This window comes from Nomascus leucogenys, chromosome 10 (genome assembly GCF_006542625.1).
Source record: "Nomascus leucogenys isolate Asia chromosome 10, Asia_NLE_v1, whole genome shotgun sequence".
In the NCBI taxonomy this organism is placed as follows: domain Eukaryota; kingdom Metazoa; phylum Chordata; class Mammalia; order Primates; family Hylobatidae; genus Nomascus; species Nomascus leucogenys.
This window is the reverse complement of record NC_044390.1, coordinates 5,157,033-5,182,965: the sequence shown is the minus strand read 5'-3', so window position 1 is coordinate 5,182,965 and position 25,933 is coordinate 5,157,033. Positions and strand designations below refer to the sequence as shown.

Genomic DNA, 25,933 nt, shown 5'->3' with positions numbered 1-25,933 from the left:
TCTAGCCTTGCTGAATGTAACATGTATACTTGGTCTTGAATTCATTGTACTGACCAGCACTGGCCAGCTGTCTCGGGGTCAAGTGGGCAGAGGCTGGCCAGCTGTGAAACGACTTTAATCTAGCTTCTTCACTGCATGGCAGGGCTTCACGGGTGTGTGGAGTCTCATCTATCCACCACCTGTCCACTTCTCAAAAGCCGGTCTGCACGAGTCTCAGAGGGCCTGTCTAAATCACAATGCTTTTCCTCTCCCTGATGGTTTTCAACTTGGTATTGACCATTTGGGACACCAGGATTTGCAGGTTTGGTGGCACTGTTTTCAAAATAAAAGCTGCGGATAAACCTGCAATTCGGCGCTGCTTTCTTGTGTCTGTCAACTGCTGAGCCTCCACGTTGCCACCTGTCTACAGCTTCAGGGCAGCTAAGGCCCCTCAGGGCGTCTCCTCCATCGCGCTCATGCCCAGGCAGGCCCACCAACTGCAAAGCCAGCAAACGTTTTTGATCTATTAATCTCTTCTACTAATTCTTCATCTTCATTGATGTCTGCAGACACATACGTTTTAGATCCTTCGAAACTGTTCAAAGTTATCTTCTCTTGAATATAGGACTTGTCCGCCGTCTCGCGCCAGGATAGCGGCTCCAACCGCCCAGGCGATCGGTCTTGTCCCAACGGGAGGGTCCCGCGGAGGGTCGGCCCTAGCCCCCTACCATTGGAAATGCCAAACCCTGCCCTGAGCCGGGCCCAGCCACCCAGGCTGACAACTTACGATTAGCACCGCGCCCTCTGGGGAGCCGCCAAGGTGCAGCCACTTCCCAGAGCTCCGAAGGCTCAGCAAGAAAAGAGGAAGCCACGAACGCTCCCAGCCTCCAGCTGCAAACCTCGCGGTGGGGCGGCGCTTGCGCAGTGAGCAAGCGCCCCACGCCCGTGTCTCGTTCTTTTTTGTGTTTATTTCACTTTGCATAATTTTAGCATAATATCATCCAGCTCCATCTATGTTGTTGCAAGTGGCATTTTTTTTTAAAGCTGAGTATTAGTACACTGTGTTTTATACACATGCACACACACGTGTGTAGGTTGCATGGCACTATATTATATATAGTGTGTGTGTTGTATGTGTATCTCACAAAGTCTTTATCCATTTATCTGTTCAAACACATTGAGGTTATTTCTATATCTTGGTTATTCTGTATAATGCTCCAATAAACATGGGAATTCAAGATATATTTTGGGGATTGTGTTTTAAATTCCTTTGGAGATTTTATATATGTGTGTGTGTATAAATATATATTTTTATATAAATATAATTATATAAATTATAAAATTATATTAATTATACCAAATGTTATAAAAATATATTTTTATAAATATATATTAAATAAATATATATATTATATATACATATATTTTTGGTGGGGACAGAGTCTCACTCTGTCGCCCAGGCTGGAGTGCAGTGGCACGATCTCGGCTCACTGCAACCTCCGCCTCCTGGGTTCAAGGAATTCTCCTGCCTCAGCCTCACCAGTAGCTGGGATTACAGGTGCCTGCCACCACTCGCAGCTAATTTTTGTATTTTGGGTAGAGATGGGGTTTCTCCATGCTGGCTAGGCTGGTCTCAAACTCCTGACCTCAAGTGATCTGCCCACCTCGGTCTCCCAAAGTGCTAGGATTACAGGTGTGAGCCACTGCCCCCTGCCGCCTTTGGATATTTATCCAGACATGGGATTGTTGGATGAAATGGCAATTCTATTTGTATGTTTTTTGAGCTACCTCCTGGTAGTTTCCACAATGGCTGTACCAATTTACATTCCCATAACAATGTGTGAGGATTTCCTTCTCCTACATCCTCACCGACACTTATCTTTGTCTTTTTGATAATAGCCGTCCTATCAAGTGTGAAGTGGTAGCTCATTATAGTTCTATTTCACATTTTTCTGATGATTAGAGATGCTGTCTCTTTTTCATATGTCTGTTGACTATTTGGATTTCTTCTTGTGAGACGTGTCTATTTAGGTCCTTTGCCCATTTTAGGACGAGTTATTCATGTTTTTGGTATCTAGTTGTATGAGTTCCTTATGTATTTTGGATATACGTGTGTGTGTGTGTGTGTGTGTGTGTGTATACATATAGATAGATAATATTTTTTTCAGTTGTATTGCTTTTCTTTTTCTTATTGATTTGAGTACACTATATATGCTGGAAACAAGTAATTCCTTGGTTTTTGTTCTATCTTTCTTATCTTTTTATTAATATTAGCTCTTAAATTTTTTATAAACTGAATTGTCATTTCTCCTTTTATACTTCACATTAATGCTTTTCGGGCTGTGTGAGAAATCATTTTGTTCTCCTTTGATCTATTCTATAAATTTCATTACTCATCTTTACAATTTAAATCAGATATCCATTCAGAATTAAGTTGTTGCATTGCAGTAACAATTGATATTATGTTCAGTTAAGCCTCATGACTTTTACCGGATGGAAACCAAAATGTTGCGTTATGGTTTCTACTCTTTCTCTCATCACCACTGGAGCTCACATTTCTGTGAAGCCTTGTGGTCATTCTCTCCCTTCTTCCTGCCTATTGGACATGTTAGCAATCCCACAGCACTACAAAACAAAGCTTTGTGTCCAGAATCTTTAATGGGCTTTTTTTCTCAAAGTATCAATTATTTTCATATATATATATGTTTTTTATTTTTGAGACAAAGTTTTGCTCTTGTTGTCCAGGCTGGAGTGCAATGGTGCGATCTCAGCTCACCACAACCTCCCCACTCCCTCGAGGTTCAAGCGATTCTCCTGCTTATTCATTTTACAAGTAAAATAAAATAAAACAAAATAATCCCACCTACTCTCCTGAATAGCTGGGATTACAGGCGTGAGCCACTGTGCCCGGCCAAGGAGCTGTTTTCTTAAGCAGCTGTACCATTTTACATTTCTACCAGCAATGCATGAGGATTCCAATTTCTCCAATTCATTAACAGTTGTTGTTTTTCATCTTTTTGACTATAGCCATCCCAGTAGATGTGAAGTAGTATCTCATTGTAGTTTTGTATTCCTGAGTGACTAATGGTGAGCATCTTTTCATGTGTTAATTGCCATTTGTATATCTTGTTTAGATAAATATTCAAATCTTCTGCATGTTTTTAAATTTTTTTTGTCTTTTTGAGTGGCAATGATTCTTTACATATTCTGGATATAATATCCGTATCAGTTATGTGATTTGCAAATATTTTCTCCCATTTTGTAGATTGTCTTTTCACATTGGTAGTGTCCTTTGATATACAAGTTTTAAATTTTTATGCAACTTGATGTACATATTGGGCCATGGGGAAGGTTGCTTGTGCTTTAGGTGTTGTATCTAAGAAGCCATTGCCTAACCTGCTAAGGTCAGGAAGATGTACACCTGTGGTTTCTTATAAGTGTCTCATAATTATTGCTCCTATATTAAATTCGTCAATCTGTTCTGAATTACCTTTTCTGTATGATGTGAGGTAGGGGTCCAATTTCATTCTTATCTATTTGGATATTAATTGTTCCATGTATTCAATATTCTTGAGCATCAAAGTTCTTTTACTAGATTTTTAAAAATCATTAAAATAACCTTTCATTGAGATCAAATTGTAGGAGAACCAATGGACCATGCAACCAATACAGTAATGCTAGTTGAGATAATTAGCATTTGAAAATATAGTATTCTTAGGGATTGTATCTGTCTGTGTTTGACCAGATAAACACATAAAATATTTGAGTATAAGAATTATATTAAAAATTAAAGCAAGGATTTTAGAGGAGTTTCAGCAGTGAGATGTATGAAGTACTATAGCTTGTAGATCACAGCTGTAATGACTGGCAAGTATGTCCTGAAGCACCAGGGTGGGTAGAATAGCTAAAGATCATCGAGATGTCTGAAAAGTGACTGCTTCTGACTGCCTTAAATGTGTACTTAGTGCTGGTGGGGGTAGGGGGTGTGCAAATCTTTTATCTGGTCACTAGGTTCTCCTGAGACTAATGTTCATTACTGCCTTCCACATTCCAAACAGTTTTCTCTCACTGGCATACTTAAGTTAAAATCATATGACATTTAAAAGGGAAAGTATGGCTATGGCAGACTAGGTCAAGGGATAACAGGATAAGCAATAGAAGGGCCAAAAGATATGGGGAGAGGCTGAGAAGATACATTGGTGTGGAACACGGAGTTTTTTTAAATAGCTCATATATACTGGTGAGTCATGTGCCTGAGAAAACTCTTAAGCTGTTATCTTTGGATGATCTTTAGGCTCAACACAAGCAGAATGTAAAGGCAAAGGCAGAGTTGTTAATGGCCTGGCTAAGCATTGACAGATTGCCCCTACTCAGAGCCAATCTGCAAAAATTGAGAGTATTTTTTCTTTTTTTCTTCTTCCTCTTCTTCTCCTCCTCTTCCTTCTCCACCTACTTCTCCCCCTCCTCTTCCTTCTCCTCTTCTCCTTCTCCCCCTTCTACTTCTCCTTATTCCTCTTTTTCTTCTTGCTCCAGGCATTCAATGAGATCTGTGCTGAGCCCCAATATGACTATTAAACTAATGAAAGAGACTGCAGTGACCACACATGACCACAAAGAGAGTCTTTACAAAAGTAGTTTATAAAAGTCATTAAACAGATTACAGCCCACAACAAGTAGCGACGACAAACCCTAGAGAAGGGGAAGACTATGATTCCCAGAGTTCCACTGCCCAGTTCTGACCAATAACAATAACAAAATGACACATGCAAAGAAACACCAAAGTATGGCCCATTCACCAAAAAAAAAAAAAAAAGGGAAACTTCAGAGGATTCCAAGCCATTGAATTTACTAGACAAATAAATGAATGATTTAAACATGTTCAAAGAGTTAAAGGAAACCATGAACAAAGAACCAAATGAAATGAAGAGAATGGTGTTTCACAAAGTGGAGAATATCCACAGAAATAGGGAAATTTTAAAATGGAGCCAAGTAGAAATTCTGAAGCTGAAAGGTACAGTAACTGAAGTGAAATTCACTAGACATGCTCTGCATCAAATTCGAGTACTCAGAAGAAAGAATCAGTGAACATAAAGATAGATCAACTGATATTATTGAGTCTTGGAGGCAGAAACAAAAGAAAAAAAATGAAAAACGAACAGAGCCAGAGCTCATGAGGCCTGTGAGATCATCAGTCATTACCAAGGTGAGCCTTATGTGAATCTGCAAGAAGACAAGAAAGACAAAGGCACAGAAATAACGTTATGTTGGAATAATGGCAGGAAATTTATCAATTTTATGGAAGTTGTGGATATACACATTGATATGGTTTGGCCCTGTGTCCCCACCCAAATCTCATCTTGAATTGTACTCCCATAATTCCCACATGTTGTGGGTGGTACCCGGTGGGAGATAATTTGAATCAGGGGCAGTTTTCTCCATACCATTCTTGTGGTAGTGAACAAGTCTTGCGAGATCTGATAGTTTTATCAGGGGTTTCCAATTTTGTATCTTCCTCATTTTCTCTTGCTGCTGCCATGTTAAGAAGTGCCTTTTGCGTCCCACCATGATTCTCAGGCCTCCCCAGCCATGTGGAACTATAAGTCCATTAAACCTCCTTTTCATCCCAATCTCAGGTATGTCTTTATCAGCAGCGTGAAAATGGGCTGATACACACATCCATGAAGCTCAATAAGCCTTATTCAAATAGGATAAATAATCCAAGACACATTATAATCAAAGAATAGAAAAACAAAGACAATCTTAAAAGCAGCCAGAGAGAAATTCAATATGGTCAAAGAAGGCCAGCCAATTTCTCCTTAGAAGCCATAGAAGCTAAAAGGCAGTGGGATGACAAAGTGCTGAAAGGAGAGAGAAAAAACAAAACAAAACAAAAAATGCCTTCTTTCTGCATCCTCACATGGCAGAAAGGCAAGCCAGAAAACCAGCTGACAGCTGCTTGAAGCCTGTCGACCAAAAATTCTATACGTGGCAAAATACTTCTTCAAAATTGAGGAATAAAATACGATTATCTGTTATTTCTAAGTAAACAAAAGCTGAAACAGTCCATTACTAGTAGACATGTCCTACAGGAAATGCTAAAGGGAGTCCAGTAGGCTTAAATGAAAAGACATTAAATAGGGTCAGAGCCATTAGAAGAAATAACACTGGTAAGGGCAGCTACATAGGTAAATATAGAACTAGTTACCATGATGTGGTTTTTTTGTTTGTTTTTTGTTTTTTGTTTTTTTGAGACAGAGTCTCATTCTTTTTGCCCAGGCTATAGTGCAATGGCACAGTCTTGGCTCACTGCAATCTTGGCTTCCCAGGTTTAAGCAATTCTCCTGCCTCAGCAAGCTCTGCCTCCCGGGTTCACGCCATTCTCCTGCCTCAGCCTCTCTGAGTAGCTGGGACTACAGGCGCCCACCACCATGCCCGGCTAATTTTTTGTATTTTTTAGTAGAGACAGAGTTTCACCGTGGTCTCGATCTCCTGATCTCGTGATCCACCCGCCTTGGCCTCCAAAAGTGCTGGGAGTACAAGCGTGAGCCACCGCGCCCGGCCTTGTATTTTTAATAGAGATGGAGTTTCACCACGTTGGCCAGGCTTGTCTCGAACTCCTGACCTCAATCCACTTGCCTTGGCCTCCCAGAGTGCTGGGATTACAGGCATGAGCCACCACACCTGGCCTGTTTTGCTTTTAACTCTTTTTTTCCCCATATGACTGAAGATACAAAGGCATGAACAGCAATTATAGATCTCTATTGATAGGGATGAAATGTATAAAGATGTAATTTGTGACAGTAACATCAAATGCATATACAGAATTGTACAAGAGCACAGTTTGTGAAAATCACTGAAGCTAAATTGAGATTAATTCAAACTAGATTGTTATAAATTTAAGAAGTTAGGCCGGGGTGGTGGCTCATGCCTGTAATCCCAGCACTTTAGGAGGCCAAGGTGGGTGGATCACCTGTGGTCAGGAGTTTGAGACCAGCCTGACCAACATGGAAAACCCCGTCTCTACCAAAAATGCAAAATTAGCCGGTGTGGTGGCACGTGCCTGTAATCCCAGCTACTCGGGAGGCTGAGGCAGGAGAATAGTTTGAATCTGGGAGGCAGAGGTTGTGGTGAGCTGAGATCACACCATTGCACTCCGGCCTGGGCAACAGGAGTAAAACTCCGTCTCAAAAAAAAAAAAAAAAATTAGTTGTAATCTCAGGGTAACCATCCAAATAAGGGGAATGAAAATCATACACTACATAAAAAACAAATACAAAATAAGTCAATATTTGCTGAATTGAGGAACAAAAAAGACAGATAAAAGATAGATATCAAAATGGCAGAAACTCTTCCATATCAATATTTACTTTAAATGTAAATGGACTAAACTCTCCAACCAAAAGACAGAGATTGGGAAAATGGATTGGGAAAACAAAACATCAACTACAGTATATGTATTTACCAGAGACTAGAGATCTCAAAACACAAATTGGTTGAAAGTGAACAACAATAACAAAATATCCCATGTGTCTTAGTTTATTTTGTGCAGCTAAACAGAATTCCTAAGAGTGGGTAATTAATAAAGAACAAAAATGTATTTCTCACTATTCAGATGGCTGGAAGTCCAAAATCAAGAGTGCTGGTATTTGTGCTGATGAGGGCCTTCTTGCTGCATCCTCACATGGCAGAAAGGCAAGCTAGCAAACCAGCTAAATGCTGCTTGAAGCTTCTTTACAATAACTTAATCCCATTAATGAGGAAGGAAGCCCTCATGGCCTAATCACCTTTAAAGATCCTACTAGTTAGTACTATCTCATTGACAGCACCGGAATTTTGGAGGGAACACATTCAAACCATAGGACCTCCTAGATATTAACCGAAAGACTTTATGGCAAAAGTTGTAAGAGACAAAATATGAAGATATATACATATATAATGTATATATATAAAATACTATATATATAGTATTAATGCATCAAGAGCATATAATAATTATATATTATTACAGAGCCCTAAAAATATATGAAGCCAAAATTGACAGAATTCAGGTGGAAATATTTCTACAACAGTAGAAACTTCAATGCCACACTTTCTATACGGAAAAGAACAATAAGACAGAAGATCAGTAAAGAAACGGAAGACTTGAACTTGAACAACAGTACACACTAATTAGACCTAACAGATATAACAGAATGCTCCATCCCACATCCGAATAAACATTCTTCTCAGGTGCACATGGAGCATTCTCCTAGACACCATGTTAGGCCACAAAACAAGTCTCAAGTTTTTCTTTTGTTTCAATCTTGGGTCACTGCACCTCCGCCTCCCAGGTTCAAGGGATTCTTGTGCCTCAGCCTCCTTAGTAGCTGGGATTACAGGGGTATGCCACCACACCCATTGAATTTTTTGTATTTTTGGTATAGATGGGGTTTCGCCATGTTGGCCAGGCTGGTGTTGAACTCCTGGCCTCAAGTGATTCTCCCATCTTGGCCTCCCAAAGTGCTGGGATTACAGGGCTTAGCCACCATACCTTGCAAATCTCATGCCTCCTTGCTTTAAATCCACCAATTGGCCTAGGCGCCGTGGCTCATGCCTGTAATCCCAGCACTTTGGGAGGCCGAGGTAGGTGGATCACCTGAGGTCAGGAGTTTGAGACCAGCCTGGCCAACATGGTGAAACCCCGTCTCTACTAAAAATACAAAAATTAGCCAGGCGTGGTGGCACACACCTGTACTCCCAGCTACTCAGGAGGCTGGGGCAGGAGAATAGCTTGAACCTGGGAGGCGGAGGTTGCAGTGAGCTGAGATCATGCCATTGCACTCCAGCCTGGGCGACAAGAACAAAACTTTGTCTCAGATAAATAAATAAATAATACATCCACCAATTAGAATTTCCCTCCAAAATCTGCTTGGGTAATTTCCTAGTCCCTAGTTAAGGCTTTAGGGCCACAAATCCTCTCTCTCTGTCACTCCACAGCACCCACTGGTTGCACATGCATGTCCTGAATGGCTTCCCACTTTCCACTGGCCCTGCAATGTGTGCTGCTCTCTTCTCTCGGATCTGTAATAGATGGCTTCTAATGTTTCATATGTGTTGTTGTGCTGCCTTCTCTGTGTCTTACCTGGCCAACACACTCTAACCTAACTTTTTTCGTGGTTAGAGCTTTCCTAGAGAGTGGTTATCAAGAGTTATCTTGTCTGACATCAATCAGACAAGAGCCACAAGGGCATCTGCCAGTATAAACAAGTTTCCTGTGAGCAGAACACCTGGCCACAGGTCACACAATTAGGCATTAGGCAGCCTGCCAGGATAAAGCAGTATCCCATGAAAGGCACACTGTAAACATCCACGATCATCTTCCCTAGAGCCCAATCAGGGCAGGCCTAGAATTTAAGCCACTTTTCAGAGAGCGATCTGAAGACCAAATTAGAAAGAATTTTTACAACATGAGGGTTCTCACAACTCCTTCCTTGGGTTCAATAATTTGCTAGAATGGCTCACACAGCTCAGGAAAAACAGCATACTTATTACCAGTTTATGTTGAAGGATATTATAAAGCAGGGGTCCCCAGCCCCCAGGCTGTGGACCAATACCAGTCTAAGGCCTGTTAGGAACTGGGCTGCACAACAGGGGGTGAGCAGTGGGGGAGTGAGCATTACCGCCTGGGCACTGCCTTCAGATCAGTGGCAACATGAAATTCGCATAGAAGCATTAACCCTATTGTGAACTGTACATGCGGGGTATCTAGGTTGCCCATTCCTTAGGAGAATCTAATGCCTGATGATCTGAGGTGGAACAGTTTCATGCTGAAACCATCCCCCTCCTGCCCTCCATGGAAAAACTGTCTTCCATGAAACCAGTCCCTGGTGCCAGAATGGTTGGAGACCACTTTTATAAAGCATACAAACTTATAGCCAGATGAAGAAGTACATAGGGTGGGGTCCAAAAGGGTCAGAAGTGCAGGACCTTCTGTTCCATGGAGTTGGATTGCACCATCCTCCCTGCAAATAGGTGCATTCATCAACCCAGAGGCTCCCTGAACCTTGTTTCAGCTTTCCATGAAGGCTCCCTTATGTAGGCATGACTGACTAAGTCACTGGCCATTGGTGATTAACTCAACCTTTTTTGGCCCTTCTTCCTTCCCTGGAGAGGAAAAAGGGGAGTACAGCTGAAAGTTCCAACCCTTTAATCACATGGTTGGTCCCTCTGGCAAGGGGCCCACCAAGAGTCATCTCAACAAAAATTCAGGTATGGTTGAGGCTTAATAACAAAAGACTCTTACTCCTCTCACTCCAGAAGTTTCAACGGTTTTACAATCTCTCTGCCAGGAACCTGGGACCTAGATCAAACATATATTTTTTATTTTATATCACAACCTTAACAAGAAAAGAGGGAATAATTTTAAAACTACTCACAAAGAAAAGGGCAGGATCAGATATCTTCCTTGATGATGTCTATCAAACATTTAAAGAAGAGTTAACACCAATCTTTCCCCAACTCTCCCAAAAAGTAGAAGGAGGGAACATTTCTTAATTTATCCTACGAAGCCAGCATTACCTTTATATCAAAGCCAGACAATGAAATAACAAGAAAGGCAAACCACGGACCAGTAGCCCTCATGCATATAGATGCAAAAATCCTCAGCAGCATACAAGCAAATCCTATACAGTGGCTTACCAAAAGGATTATACACCATGAAGAAGTGAGATGTATCCCAGGAAAACAAGATCAACATATGAAAATGAATTATAATGCACCACATTAATAAAATGAAGAAAACTACATGGTCATTTCAGTTGATGCAGAAAAAGCATTTTACAATATTGTACAGCCTTTCTTGATTAAAAAAACACTCAACAAACTGGGAATATAAGAGAACTTCTTCAACATGATAAAGAGCACTTATGAAAAACCCACACCTAGCATTATACTCAAGGGTGAAAGACTGAAAACTTACCCCCTAAGATCACAAGACAAGGAAGCCCAGTTTTGACAGTTCTATTCAACACTGTATTAGAAATTCTAGCCAAAGAAATTAGGCAAGAAAAAAATTTCAAATTTGAAAAAAGATGAAATCTATCTTTATTAGCAGATGGCTATAGAATCCTAAAGAATCCACACACAACAAACTATTAAAGCTAAAGAATAAATTCAGCAAAGTTGCTGATACAAGATGGGCACACAAAAATCAGTTGTATTTCTGTGCTAGCAATGAACAATCTAAAGAGGAAATTAAGAAAACAACTTTATAATAGCATAAAAATTATAAAGTACATAATAATAAACTTAACCAAGGAAACTGCAAGACTTATACATAGAAAACTACAAAACATTGCCTAAACCTCCATCAGTTGCCTTGTGATTCTGTGTGTTGTGTTGGGACAAATGGGGAGGTGACAGAGAGAGGCCAATATTGTGTAACCATGTAACCAGCACTGATATTTCCTCAAGAATATTCCCCCAAAGATAAGCCTTTGAACTGCATAGTTGCCGTGGTGGTGTCTGCACATTCTTTATTGGGATAATGTGTGCTCTTAAGCCAGGGACCCCAATACCCCTCTTTAGTTGTGCCCAGAGACCCATCCCTAGGAAACCCTCCTCCAATGAAAACTATCAGTTGCCTGAGTCTTAGCCCCTCACTCTTTAACTTCTGGACTCACACAATCCTGGAAATTCCATGGAGTCCAATTAACTCTTGAGAGCCCATAATGATTCCCCCATTCTGCTATGAAATCCCACAGCACATTGCAGGCCCTAATAATGTATCTATTCATGTTGTAATGACATACATAAATTGACTCATGGACCCAATGATCCAGGAGCCCATATTTCCACTTATAACACCCTCTCCCAAAGTCATACACCTCTGTAATATCCTAATAAAAGAGAGATTCCTATGATGGTAAAGTAATTTGAAAGTAATTTAGAAATTATAAAGAAAAATCTAATGAATTCAGGATCCAAGTTAAATTTGTGAATATAGGAATGGAATATAGGCTGCTGGGGAATAGCAATTTCTGGTGGGGAATTGAGACTGCAATACACCACAGTTGTTACCAGTGGAGGGTGTCCAGGTTCCTGGTGTCTTAAACAAAGAATGGGACAAAATGCATAAATTAAGGAAGGAATAAATAGATTTATTGAAAATGAAAGTACACTCCACAGTGTGGGAGCTGGCCCAAGCACAGGGTCTCAAGGGCCCTGTTACAGAATTTTCGGGAGTTAAAATACCCTCTAGAGGATTCCATTGGTTACTTGGTGTATGCCCTATGTAAATAGGATGAAGTAAAGTTACAAAGTCATTTCCTTGGCATATGCCCTATGGAGGGGCTATTTCCTGTCATAGCTGAAATGTGAATTGGCCTTATGTTCCATGCCTCCAGACCCTATTTGCCTGCCTCTCAGCTAACATATGTGATTCAGGACGGAAGAAACTCATGGTGTCACAGACAGGAGTCTGTCATCTCCTGAGACCCAGGGGACTCCTGAAGACAAAAACCTTGCGTGAAGGGGAGTTCTAGGGAGAGGCAGATGCTGACCCAGGGAGGACTTGAGGATAGGGACTTTCAGGGAAGCAGTAAGGCCTGCAGAATCCTAGGCCCAGGAAGAAGATGCAGCATTCAGGGCTGCACTTGACAGGCCTAAAACGGTGAGGGAGGCAGAGCTCAAGAGCTTGACTCCATCTCCTGAGTCAGGGATTTATAGGGCATAAGGCGGGGGAGGGAAGACAGTGAAGGGATTGAAGTAGGAAAATGACTCGGCAATGTGAAGAGGCTCGGTTCTCCCTGTTGAAAACGAGATGCTATACCGTCCTTTTTCTTAGAACATTTACTTTAGAAAACTTGTAAGTACTTCTCTCTTAGACATGCATTTGAATGCCTCTGAAAACTGGGTCGTTCTTTGCCAGCTTTATGACCCAGTGATGTCTTTCTAAAGAACCTGAGAAACTTCTCTTTGAAATGTAAACATTAAGGAAAATAGCACCCCATCTCCTAGTTTCTGTGGGAGCGTAGGAGCCTCGCATCAGGCTCTTGGAGCCTTAATCCAAGCTGCAAAACAACTTCTTGTCATAAAGTGTATGAAGTCTGTGTTTCCTCTGGATAAAGCCAATTAGCTTTAACAGATGGTCAGCCCAACTACCAGGTGAATCTAGGATGATCTATGTGTGACCAATGGGGCAGTCAAGTCCTCTTACTTGAGAACTAGCTATTATTTGCCTTGAAGACAAGTATGTTCTACTTGGCTACATAAAAGTGTGAGATTTCTTTGTGTCATTGCAATTGCTTAGCGGCTTGCCTGTGACGCACATCACATTTGGGTTTAACGCTTTTTCAAACTATTTTCTTTCTCTACCACCTTTGTAGAGAGGTTTTCTACACTGGGAAAAGATTTTATTTTTAATTGTGCCTCTCCAACAGCAGGCAGTGTCTACAGAGCTTCAAGGCACAAAGGTCGTTTCAAGGACCTAGCCTGAGGACGACTTTAAGGGGATACAGATGCGCAAGGGAGCAACTGGATTCCCAGCGTCTCATAACGACGCCGGGACTCTCAAGAGAGGAACGGGTGTGCAGATTTTAAAATCTAGAGGATCCCGGACATCGGTGCGGAACACCGTAGAAGAGGAGTGCAAGTTTGAAGACGGAAGACGTAAACCCTTCTCACTGACGCGTGACCTCTCCATCCGCTTCCCCTCCATCCGCTTCCGGGTCTGCGGGCAATCCCTCTCATGGCAGGGCGGGGCCGCAGCGTCCTGGACCAGCGCCTGGACCCTGGCTGGTCTCGCAATGGAGACGGCTGGATCCGAGGTGGGAGCCGAGATAGGGGCGGGTCTGGGAAAGGGGCGGAGCCTGGCCTTCCCTAGTTTCGCCCCGCCCCAGGGAATTTCCCGGTCTGTGGGTTATTTTTCTGCCCAACTACTTGATGGTCCTCATTTGCATCCATTTGAATCTCTGTGATGTCCTCTGTAGCAGAGCTGCTTCCTGCTTATTTTAAGCTAATGTTTCAAACAACGTAAGGCGAAGCTTAGAGTTTCCTGGGTCTTTTATATTGGAAACCGAGATGTTTTACTCTTTACAAGTTGAAAACTTTTAAATCAAAAACTGTTAAATCAAAAACTGTTTTTGCCAGCAGGTGGAGATGAGATTCTACAGGGGTCTGGGAGCTAGGACCTTGGTGGCAGTGGTGGGGCGGGGTTGGGGGTCAGTGTGGAATCCGGAAAGTCTCAGGCTCTGGGAATTAGAACGCTATATTTAATTAAACAAGGGCTGGAGTTGCTCTGTAGGGGATGGAAAGCACAAGGTGAAATGCAAAACTCTGCTTGTACAAAATTTGCAATTTTACAGCAACTCCCATTAGAACATAATTTCCATTTTCATTCCTCCTGCATTGGGACGATAGGGATGCAACCCTGGGTTTAGGGCCAGGGACTTTCATAGGGTCACGACCTGGGCATGTTGGTAGAGGATTGAGGTATCTGATAATTTAGGTCAACAACATTTTTTAAAATAGATATTAATCCCTTAGTTCATTATATTTAATATTTTGATCTACTACACACTGGAGGTGAAAACTATTAATACAAATTAATATCTCTTTGAAATAAAGTTTGATTAGCGTTATATTTTTTCAGTTAGCTGAAATTTTCTTTTGGCCAACAGTAAGGTCATGTTTGGATGCTGTGTGTGTGTGTGTGTGTGTGTGTGTGTGTGTGTGTTGAAGAAAAATAGAATATTTCTTAGAAAATGGTTCAATTTGTGTTTACTAGTTTAGTTATACTATGTCCTCAATATGGTTTTTATTGCAAGATTATCTGAAGACCTTCCAACAGATATGTTGACCCAAAGAGTTTGAAGGTAATATCCAGTTCATCAGTATCTGTAGTATTCTCTATATACTCAATCTGAATAGAAATTTGTCTACAACACTCTTACCCAGCTTTTCCCACTTTAATAAAGATGAGCTTATTTCTCATCTAGCCCCTAATCTTAAAATGTTGCTTTACCTCGACAGAAAAATTTATAGGACACAAATAAAAATATTTTCATCTCAGTAAAGCTACTTTTATTAAAGGCATAAAAGCACATATCCATTTCATTCAGATTTACATTTACAATATAATTTTAGTATTTGTATTTAATGATTTTCAACATGTGTGATATGTTAAATTGCTTTTATCATTTGTGTATTTAAATTTTTAATATTAGCTCAATTAATGATTTTTAAAATGCTTACATTGTGTTTTCCAAAATTTAGGAAGAAACATTTACTCATATTTTGTTGCAGAGATTTAGCATAAGTAAATAAAAGTACTTAAGCAGAGAAAATCATTTTGTGGAGGGAGAAAATTGTTTTCCAATTTTCATAGAGAAAAATGTACCCTCTTTATCAATTCCACTGAAAAGAAGCCCAGTTATCTTTAATTTTGAAGACTTTCACAAGTTTTTCTGATAATCTGGTAATTGCCATGTTAACGATCTTTCAAATAATTAACTCTATTCAAACAAAAGAAATATATTGTGTAGGTCAGGGTTGGTGGCCCACACCTGTAATCCCAGCCCTTTGGGAGGCCAAGGCAGGTGGATCACTTGAGGTCAGGAGTTCGAAACCAGCCTGGGCAACATGGAGAAACCTCATCTCTACAAAAAATACAAAAATTAGCCAGGCGTGGTGGCTCATACCTATGGTCTCAGCTACTCATGAGCCTGAGGCAGGAGGATGGCTTGAGCCCAGGAGGCAGAGGTTGCTGTGAGCCAAGATGGCGCCAGTGCATTCCAGCTTGGGCAACAGAGAGAGACCCCCGTCTCAACAACAAAAAGAAATATATTGTGTAAACACAAAGTCGTCAAGATAGATCAGTGTGGGACATAATTTACATTGATGGAAAAATTAACCCCCTCTCTTTTTTTTTTTTTTTTTTTTTTTTTTGAGATGGAGTTTCGCTTTTGTTGCCCAGCTCTAGTGCAATGGCACGATCTCGGCTCAGTGCAACCTCCACCTCCTGGGTTCAAGCGATTCTCCTGCCTCAGCCTCCCAAGTAGCTGGGATTACAGGCACATGCCACCATGCCCAGCTAATTTTTGCATTTTTAGTAGAGACGGGGTTTCTCCATATTGGTCAGTCTGGTCTCGAACTCCGACTTCAGGTGATCTGCCCGCCTCAGCCTCCCAAAGTGCTGGGATTACAGGAGTGAGCCACTGCGCCCAGCAAAAATGACTCCATTTTAAGTGATTTTTTTTTTTTTTTTTAAAGCCACACTCTAATACTCTTGCATGGTAGTGTTCAAACTTCAATGCCCAAAAAAATTTCCTGGGGAATTTGTTCCAATGAAGAATGTGACTCAGTAGTGGTGGAAGTAGCCTGAGAGTTGGCATCTATAGCCCCCAGGGAATACTATGCTGGTCTGTAGAGGACAAATTGAGTAGTGTGGGAAACTGAACTTAATATATTTTAAACCAATCAGATTTTGTGAGAACGCACTCACTATCAAGAGAACAGCAAGGGTGAAATCCGCCCCCATGATTCAATCACCTGCCGCCAGGCCCCTCCCCTGACACGTGGGGATTACAATTAGACATGAGATTTGGGTGGGGACACAGAGCAAACCATGTTAGAGCTCATGGAGAAGTGTCCTATGTGATGGAACATCCTGCTTCTGTGGGTGTGACAGTCTTTGCTCTTTCTCGGCAGAGAAGCACTGACAATAATCATTTGAGGATCATGTATAGATAGGCTTTCTTAATTCTCAGTTTCTTGAAAAAGGATTCATTACTCATTTTCAAATCGAGTGATGGTGGGGAGGGACTTCAGTAAAAATGGCAGATTAGGGAACTCGGGGTGGGAGTGGCAGCTGTCCATCCCCAGAAATCTCAGAAGGCCCAGCACAACCTGCCAGAATTAACCTGATCAAAACTTGTACTTTTTTTTTTTGCCATGTAGCTTTATTTTTTATCAGACCTTTATTTTGCTATATGTTGTAAAGAATCTATTTTGTCACTTTGTAGTGTGTCTTATGCACTGCAGTCTATTTCTGAGTTTTGAGCTCCACCCATCTATCAGTCTGCCCATCAACCAAAATATCTTACAGGGCTAGCTACCGTCATTTCATTCTTTTTCAGATGTCCTAGATGAAAGTAGCAGTGGCTTAAACAAATAACAGTGTACTTAACACCAGAGACATCTTTCCAGTGAGCTGTGTTGCACGCCAGGACGGTGGAAAGATTCACTGGGTGTGCCATGCCCCAGGCACGTGGGTGTGTTCAGCATTTGGAAGCTCTTGTCCCCCATAGTTCAGGGATGAGCATGGAGGCTTCATCACGAAGTCATGATTGATGTTAACGGAGTCTCCAGCCCCCACCCTTCCTGGAGGATGGTGGATGGTGGTGACTCTTCCATGCTTCTAAGCCTGGCGTCGTGTTGCTGGTGATCAGCCCCATCCAGGAGACCACAGAGGTTGCCTCATTAGGACAAATCACGCTGCCACACCCAGGACCACCCAAGGTCTTCGGAGCTCTGTGTCAGGAACCGGGAAAGAGACCAATATATGCATTTCTTCTTATTCCACAAGGCCCCTCAGCCATTCTTCAGTTGTGTTTCATCCACACTTTACCGGTGTGTGTCACAGGGGAATAGGTGGCTCTCAGCTGAGTGGGAAAGACAGTCGACAGAAAGACCCTGTGTTGGGTCCACAGGTCCTCATGGGGAGCATAGCTGGTCTCAAACTCCTGACCTCAGGTGATCTCCCCACCTTGGCCACCCAAAGTGCTAGGTTTACGAGAGCCACTCGCCCAGCCTCCCTTTACTTTTTTATTCATCAGTTCTCTTGTTGTTTTACCCATTATTGAAAGTGTGATGTTGAAATCTCCTAGCATTACAATGGATTATTTCTTTGAGTTCTGCAAACATTGGCTTTATATATGGAGCTCTGATATTCATGCGTGTATATCTCTAGTTATTGTATATTCTTGGTGAATTGACCCTATTATCGTGATGTAATGTCCTTCCATGTCTCCGATAAAATATTTTTGAGTTAAAACATTTTAGTATAGCCACCTCTGCTCTCCTTGGATAAAAAAAAATCATTTTTTATCTTTAGTATTTTTTTGTATTAAAAAAAATTTTAGATACAATGTCTTGCTCTGTCACCCAGGGTGGAGTGCAATGGTGTGATCATGACTCACTGCAATCTTGAATTCCTGGGGTCAGGTGATTGTCCCACCTCAGCCTCCCCCAGTAGCTGGTACAGGTGCATGCCACCATGCCAGGTGAATATTTCAGTTTTATTTTTTGTTTTAGAGACAAGGTCTTGCTGTATTGTTGAAGTTGGTTTGGTCTCCTGGGCTCAAGAGATCCTCCTCGGCCTCCTGAGGCGCCAACCCCCATACCTAATTATTGGTTTTTATTTTTTAAATTGTAGCATATGTGTGTCCTTAGGGCTAATATGAGTTTTCTGTGGAGAACATGTGGTTGGTTCCTGTTGATTCAGCCAGTCTTTGCCTTCTGAGTGCAGAGTTAAATATTTACATTTGAAGTATTACTGATGGAGAAGACCTTGCCATTGCGATTTTGTTACACATTATCTGTATTTCCTGTAGGTTTTTTTGTTCTTCATTTCTCATTTCCTACTTTTTGTGTTTATTTGATTTTTTGTGTAGACATGCTTTGACTCCCTTCTTATTTTGTTTGTTTGTTTGTTTATGACAGCGTCTCACTCTGTTGCCAAGGCTACAGTGCAGTAGCGCGATCTTGGCTCACCACAGCAGGCTCTGCCTCTCAGGCTTAAACAATTCTTGTGCCCCAGTGGCTCACGCTTGTAATCCCAGCACTTTGGGAGGCTGAGGTGGGCAAATCACCTGAGGTCAGCAGTTCAAAACCAGCCTGGCTAACATGGCGAAACTCTATCTCTACTAAAAATACAAAAATTAGCCAGACATGGTGGTGGGCGCCTGTAATCCCTGCTACTCAAGAGGCTAAGGCAGGAGAGTCACTTGAACCGGGTAGGCGGAGGTTGCAGTGAGCCGAGGTTGCGCCACTGCACTCTAGCCTGGGCAACAGAGCGAGACTCTGTCTCAAAAAAAAAAAAAAACAAAAAAAATTCCATAACCTCCAAAAGCTTCTCTTTCTCCACTAGAACTCTTTATGTCAGAATTATTTCTGTGTATGTTGCATTTTCATTAACATATGTATGGTGTTTTTTCATCCTTTTTTCTTCTAAATAATAGGAAAAAAAGTTGAATTACGAAGAAAAGGTGTACTTATACCAGTTTCTGTATCTGTCCTTTTGCCTGTTTATTTATTTATTGATTGATGAGACGAAGTTTTGTTCTTGTCGCCCATGCTGGAGTGCAATGGCACAATCTCGGGTCACTGCAACCTCCAACTCTTGGTTTCAAGTGATTCTCCTACTTTAGTTTCCCGAGTAGCTGGGATTGCAGGCGTGTGCCACCACGCTTGGCTAATTTTATATTTTAATAGACACAGGGTTTCTCCTTGTTGGTCAGGCTGGTCTGGAACTCCCGCCCTCAGTTGATCTGCCAACCTCGGCCTCCTAAACTGCTGGGACAACAAGGTGTGAACCACCGCGCCTGGCCTATCTGTCTTTTAATTTACCTTTACTGGAGAATTTTGTATATATTTGTGGATTGGAGTTACTCTTTAGACTTCTTTCATTACTTTCTTTTTATTTTGAGAGGGAGTCTTGGTCTGTCACCCAGGCTGGAGTGCAGTGGTGTGATCTTGGGTAACTGCAACCTCTGCCTCCCGGGTTCAAGCAATTCTCCTGCCTCAGCCTCCCAAGTAGCTGGGACTACAGGCGTGTGCCACCACACCCGGCTAATTTTTGTATTTTTGGTAGAGAGGGGTTTCACCATGTTTTCCAGATGGTCTCGATCTCCTGACATCGTGATCCGCCTGTCTCAGCCTCCCAAAGTCTGGGATTACAGGCGTGAGCCACCGCGCCTGGATTTTTATATATATATTTATTTATTTATTGAGGCAGAGTCTCCCTGTGTTGTGAGGCTGGAGTGCTGTGGCGCCATCTCGGATCACTGCAACCTCTGCCTCCCAGGTTCAAGCGATTCTCCTACCTCAGCCTGCTGAGTAGCTGGGACTACAGGCACGTGCCACCACACCCGGCTAATTTTTGTGTATTTATTTATTTATTTATTTTTTGAGATGACGTCTCGCTCTTGTCCCCCAGGCTGGAGTGTGATGGCGCGATCTCGGCTCACTGCAACCTCTGCCTCCCGGGTTCAAGCGATTCTCCTGCCTCAGCCCCCCCGAGTAGCTGGGATTACAGGCGCATGCCACCATGCCCGGCTAATTTTTGTATTTTTAGTAGAGACGAGCTTTTACCATGTTGGCCAGGCTGGTCTAGAACTCCTGACTTCAGGTGATTTACCCACCTCAGCCTCCAAAGTGAACCATGGCACCCGGCTTTTTTTTTTTTTTTTTTTTGAGACAGTGTCTCACTTTGTCAACAGGGTAGAGTGCTGTGGCACCATCTCAGCTCACTGCAACCTCCGCCTCCCGAGTTCAAGCGATTATTCTGTCTCAGCCTCTCGCATAGCTGGGACTATAGGTGCACCACCATGCCCAGCTAATTTTTGTATTTGGCCAGAATGGTCTCTATTTCTTGACATTATGATCGCGCCTGCCTCGGCCTTCCAAAGTGCTGGGATTACAGGCGTGACCTACTGCATGCGGCCAAGCCCAGGGTTTGTGTAGAAAACACATCATTTGCAATATATATATATACTTTTTTTTTTTAGAAAGAGTATCACTCTGTTGCCCAGGCAGGATTGCAGTGTTGTGATCTTGGCTTCCTGCAACCTCCGCCTCCAGAGTTCAAGCAATTTTCTTTCCTCAGCTTCCTGAATCACTGGGATTACAGACACCCCTCGACCATGCCCAGCCAATTTTTTAATTTTTAGTAGATAACGGAGTTTCGTCGTGTTGGAGAGGTTGGTTGCGAACTCCTGACCTTAGTCCCAAAGTGATTGGATTACAGGTGTGGATTTATTATATATATATAATAAATTTTATAATAAAATAATTATAAATAAATTTTATTATAAAATTTATTATATATCTATAATAATTTTTTTTTTTTTGAGATCGAGTCTTACTCTGCAGCCCAAGCTGAAGTGCAGTGGCATGATCTGGGCTCACTGCAAACTTTACCTCTGGTTCTCAAGTTATTCTCCTGCCTCAGCCTCCCAAGTAGCTGGGACTAGAGGCATACGCCACCACACCTGGTTTTTTTGGGGGGGTTTTCTTTTTATATTTTTAGTAGAGACGGAGTTTCACCATGTTGTCCTGGGTGGTGTCAAACTCCTGAGCTCAGGCAATCCACCTGCCTCAGCCTCCCAAAGTGCTGGGATTTTAGGCGTGAGCCACCATGCCAGGCCATATATTTTTTATATTGTCCATAAAACTGAGACTTCCACAGTGACTTAGGGGATTTTAAAATCTATCATGAAAAAGTACAATAAAACGCAACTATACAGAAAAAATTTTCAAAAATATCTTAATGTGGATTTGTCAGTCTTGGATCAAATCAATACTTATTTTCTCTTTTCTCATTTCGTGTGAAGATGATAACTCACTCCTCCGTAATGTTTTGTTGAAATGTGTTTTTCATTTTAGGGACGCTTGACTTTCAGGGATGTGGCTATAGAATTCTCATTGGCGGAGTGGAAATGCCTGAACCCTGCGCAGAGGGCTTTATACAGGGAAGTGATGTTGGAGAACTACAGGAACCTGGAGGCTGTGGGTGAGGAAAATATCCCTCCAGACAAGAGGAGTCTGTCCTTGTCTATCTTGGCTCTTCCTGATTTTGTATTCTCTTTTGTGATGTTGCTGCATACATGCTTTTGATGTACATGTCATTGTTTTCTGCAGTGATGACCCTCCTATCTGTCATGGATGGCTTCTTAGAGACTCTCCTGTGGAGTGCTTTTACATAAAAACAGAAAATTCATGAACACTGACTAATACAATTGAACATCATCCTGCTCTAGGCAGAGATGCCCCTGGAAGTTCTGAGCAGAATTGTCAGCGTGACCCAGGAGATGAGATAGAAAGCATGACACTGACTGACAAGTGTTTCCAGCTGTGCTTCTGGTTTTGTTTTCTTTTTCTTTGTTTTCAGACAGAGTGTCCCTCTGTTGAACAGGCTGGAGTGCAGTGTCATGATCTCAGCTTATTGCAACCTCTGCCTCCTGGGTTCAAGCAATTCGTGTACCTCAGCCTCTCAACCTAACTGGAATTACAGGCACATGCCTCCATACCTGGCCAATTTTTGTATTTTTATTAGACATAGGGTATCACCTTGTTGGCCAGGTCTTGAACTCCTGGCCTCAAGCAATTCGCCCGCTTCAGCCTCCAAGTGTTGGGATTACACGCGTGAGCCACCACACTTGGCCTTTTGTTCTGGTTTTTGAGAACCATCACAGAAGCGTCTCTCACTGGCACTGTGACTGTGCTCATCACATAAACTAATGATCGACTTCTCTAAGCAGCAGTCACTGCTATAGAAATTCTTCCTAGGGAGGACATCATTCAGGCTTACTGCCTCATGTATATGAGGCTCTTGACTGAACTCTTTTTTTTTTTTTGACACAGAATTTTTCTCTTGTTGCCCAGGCTGGAGTGCAATGTCATGATCTCCACTCACTGCAACCTCTGCCTCCTGGGTTCAAGCAATTCTCCTGCCTCAGCCTCCCAAGTAGCTGGGATTACAGGCACCCACCACCATGCCTGGCTAATTTTTGTATTTTTAGTAGAGACAGGGTGTTTCTAAACTTTGAAGATCACATTTGGGAATTTTAAAATAACTATTGCTTTTTGTGTAATATTTACACATTTCAATATTAACTATTATTTACCATCTGTACTTAATTGGAAACCTATTGGTCTTTATATTTTTTAGATAGCTCTTTAAAATCCATGATGGAGTTCTTACCAACCGGGCAGGGTAATACAGGAGAAGAGTTCCACACAGGGACATTGGAAAGACATAAAAGTCATCACATTGGAGATTTTTGCTTCCCAGAAATCAAGAAAGATATTCATCACTTTGAGTTTCAGTGGCAAGAAGTTGAAAGAAATGGCCATGAAGCACCTATGACAGAAACTAAAGAGTTGGCTGGTAGTCCAGACCGATGTGATCAAAGGCATGCTGGAAACAAGCCTATTAAAGATCAGCTTGGAGTAAGCTTTCATTCGCATTTGCCTGAACTGCACGTATTTCCAACCGAAGGGAAAATTAGTAACCAAGTGGACAAGTCTATCAGTGGTGCTTCCTTACCTTCAACATCCCAAGGAATTTCTTGTAGGCTCAAAACCCATATTTCTAGTAAGTATGGGAAAAATTTCCTCCACTCTTCAGTACTCACACAAATACAGGAAGTATGCATGAGAGAAAAGCCTTGCCAATATAATGAGTGTGGCAAAGCCTTTAATTATAGCTCACTCTTTAAGAGACACCACATAACCCATTCAAGAGAGAAACGGTATAAATGTAATGTATGTGGCAAGATCTTTAATCAGAAGCGATGCCTTGCATGTCATCATAGATGTCACACTGGTGAGAAAACTTACAAGTGTAATGAGTGTGGCAAGACCTTCAGTCAGATGTCATCTTTTACATGCCATCATAGACTCCATACTGGTGTAAAACCTTACAAGTGTAATGAGTGTGGCAGGATCTTCAGTTGGAAGTCATCCCTTGTATGCCATCGTAGACTTCATACTGGAGAGAAACCTTACAAGTGTAATGAGTGTGGCAAGACCTTCCACCAGAAGACGTCCCTTCAATGCCATCATACGCTTCACACTGGAGAGAAACCTTACAAGTGTAATGAGTGTGGCAAGACCTTCCACCAGAAGACGTCCCTTCAATGCCATCATACGCTTCATACTGGAGAGAAACCATACAAGTGTAATGAGTGTGGCAAGACCTTCAGTCAGACGTCATCCCTTACATGCCATCGTAGACTTCATACTGGAGAGAAACCTTACAAATATAATGAGTGTGGCAAGACCTTCCGTCGAAATTCAGGCCTTGTAATTCATAAGGCAATTCATACTGGAGAGAAACCTTACAAGAGTAATGAGTGTGGCAAGACCTCCCGTCAGAAGTCATACCTTCAATGCCATCATAGACTTCATACTGGAGAGAAACTTTACACATGTAATGAATGTGGCAAGATTTTTAGTAGAAGACAAAACTTTGCACATCATCATAGAATTCATACTGGAGAGAAACCTTACAAATGTGAAGAATGTGACAAAGTTTTCAGTTGCAAATCACACCTTGAAAGACATAGGAGAATTCACACTGGAGAAAAACCATACAAATGTAAGGTTTGTGACAAGGCTTTCTGGAGTGATTCATGCCTTGCACAACATCAGAGAGTTCATACTGGAGAGAAACCTTACAAGTGCAATGAGTGTGGCAAAGCCTTTAGTGGGAAGCCAGCACTTACTCACCATCAGGCAATCCATGGTGTAGGGAAACTTTACAAATGCAATGATTCTCACAAAGTCTTCAGTAATGCTACAGCCATTGCAGATCATTAGAGAATTCAAGAGAGATCTTGTGAAGGAGGCCAGCCCCTCCATACCTGTGGGTGTTTCTTGTCAGGTGGGATGAGAGACTGAGAAAAGAAATAAGAAACAGAGACAAAGTATAGAGAAAGAACAGTGGGCCCAGGGGACCAGCGCTCAGTATACGGAGGACCCGTGCCAGTACCAGTCTGAGTTCCCTCAGTATTTATTGATCACTATCTCTACAATCTCGGTCAGGGGGATGTGGCAGGACTATAGGGTGATGGTGGGGAGAGGGTCAGCAGGAAAACGTGTGAGCAAAGGACTCTGTGTCGTAAATAATTTTAAGGAAAGGTGCTGTGGCTTGATGTGTACGTAGGCCAGATTTATGTTGACTTTACACAAACATCTCAGTGCTGTAAAGAGCAGTATTGCTGCCAGCATGTCTCACCTCCAGCCATAAGACGGTTTTCTCCTATCTCAGTAAATAGAATGAATGATCGGGTTTTACACTGAGACATTCCATTCCCAGGAACGAGCAGGAGACAGATGACTTACTCTTATCTCCACTGCAAAGAGGCCTTCCTCTTTCACTAATCCTCCTCAGCACAGACCCTTTATGGGTGTTGGACTAGGGGACGGTCAGGTCTTTCCCTTCCCACGAGGCCATATCTCAGGCTGTCTCAGTGTGGAGAAACCTTGGACAATACCCAGGGTTTTTTGGACAGAGGTCCCTGTGGCCTTCTGCAGCGTATTTTGTCCCTGGGTACTTGAGACTGGAGAATGGCGATGATTTTACCAAGCATACTGCCTGCAAACACATTTTTAACAAAGCACATCCGCACTGCCCTAAATCCATTAAACCTTGAGTCAATAAAGCACATGTTTCTGCGAATACAGGGTTGGGGCTAGAGTTACAGATTAACAGCATCTCAAAGTAGAAGAATTTTTCTTAGTACAGAACAAAATGGAGTTTCTTATGTCTTCCTTTTTCTACATAGACACGGTAACAGTCTGATCTCTCTTTCCCCCACAATCTTACAAGTGTAATAAATGTGTCAAATTTTTCAGACATCATTCATACATTGCAGTTCATCAGTGAACTCATACTGGAGAGAAACCTTACAAATGTCATGACTCTGACAAGGTCTTCTGTCAAGCTTCATCCTATGCAAAGGAGAATTCACACAGGAGAGAAACTCACAAGTGTGATGATTGTGGCAAAGCCTTTACTTCACGTTCACAAGTCATTAGGCATCAGAGAATCCGTACTGGACAGAAATCTTACAAATGTCATAAGTGTGGCAAGGTCTCCAGTCTGTGGGCACTCCATGCAGAACATTAGAAAATTCATTTTTTTTTTTTTGAGACGGAGTCTCGCTCTGTTGCCCAGACTGGAGTGCAGTGG

General features: G+C 42.0%; 2 protein-coding genes across 2 annotated transcripts in view; both read left to right on the top strand.

Moving 5' to 3' along the window:
- Positions 1-13,712: 13,712 nt before the first annotated feature.
- The window catches only part of ZNF845 (zinc finger protein 845), a 40,020-nt gene continuing 27,799 nt past the window's right edge, over positions 13,713-25,933 (top strand). The window contains exons 1-2 of the mRNA XM_030819742.1: positions 13,713-13,784; positions 21,622-21,748. The gene's annotated coding sequence lies outside the window, so the exon portion shown is untranslated. The remainder of the gene's footprint in view (positions 13,785-21,621; positions 21,749-25,933) is intronic.
- LOC100600011 (zinc finger protein 816-like) lies at positions 22,714-24,558 on the top strand. The gene has a single exon (XM_030820224.1). It carries the CDS (start codon positions 22,924-22,926, stop codon positions 24,556-24,558), a length of 1,635 nt encoding a protein of 544 aa, XP_030676084.1. The 5' UTR covers positions 22,714-22,923.

Excerpts from the sequence above, each read along its gene's own strand:
- LOC100600011 (XM_030820224.1), top strand. The coding sequence starts at position 22,924 with ATGATGGAGTTCTTACCAACCGGGCAGGGTAATACAGGAGAAGAGTTC.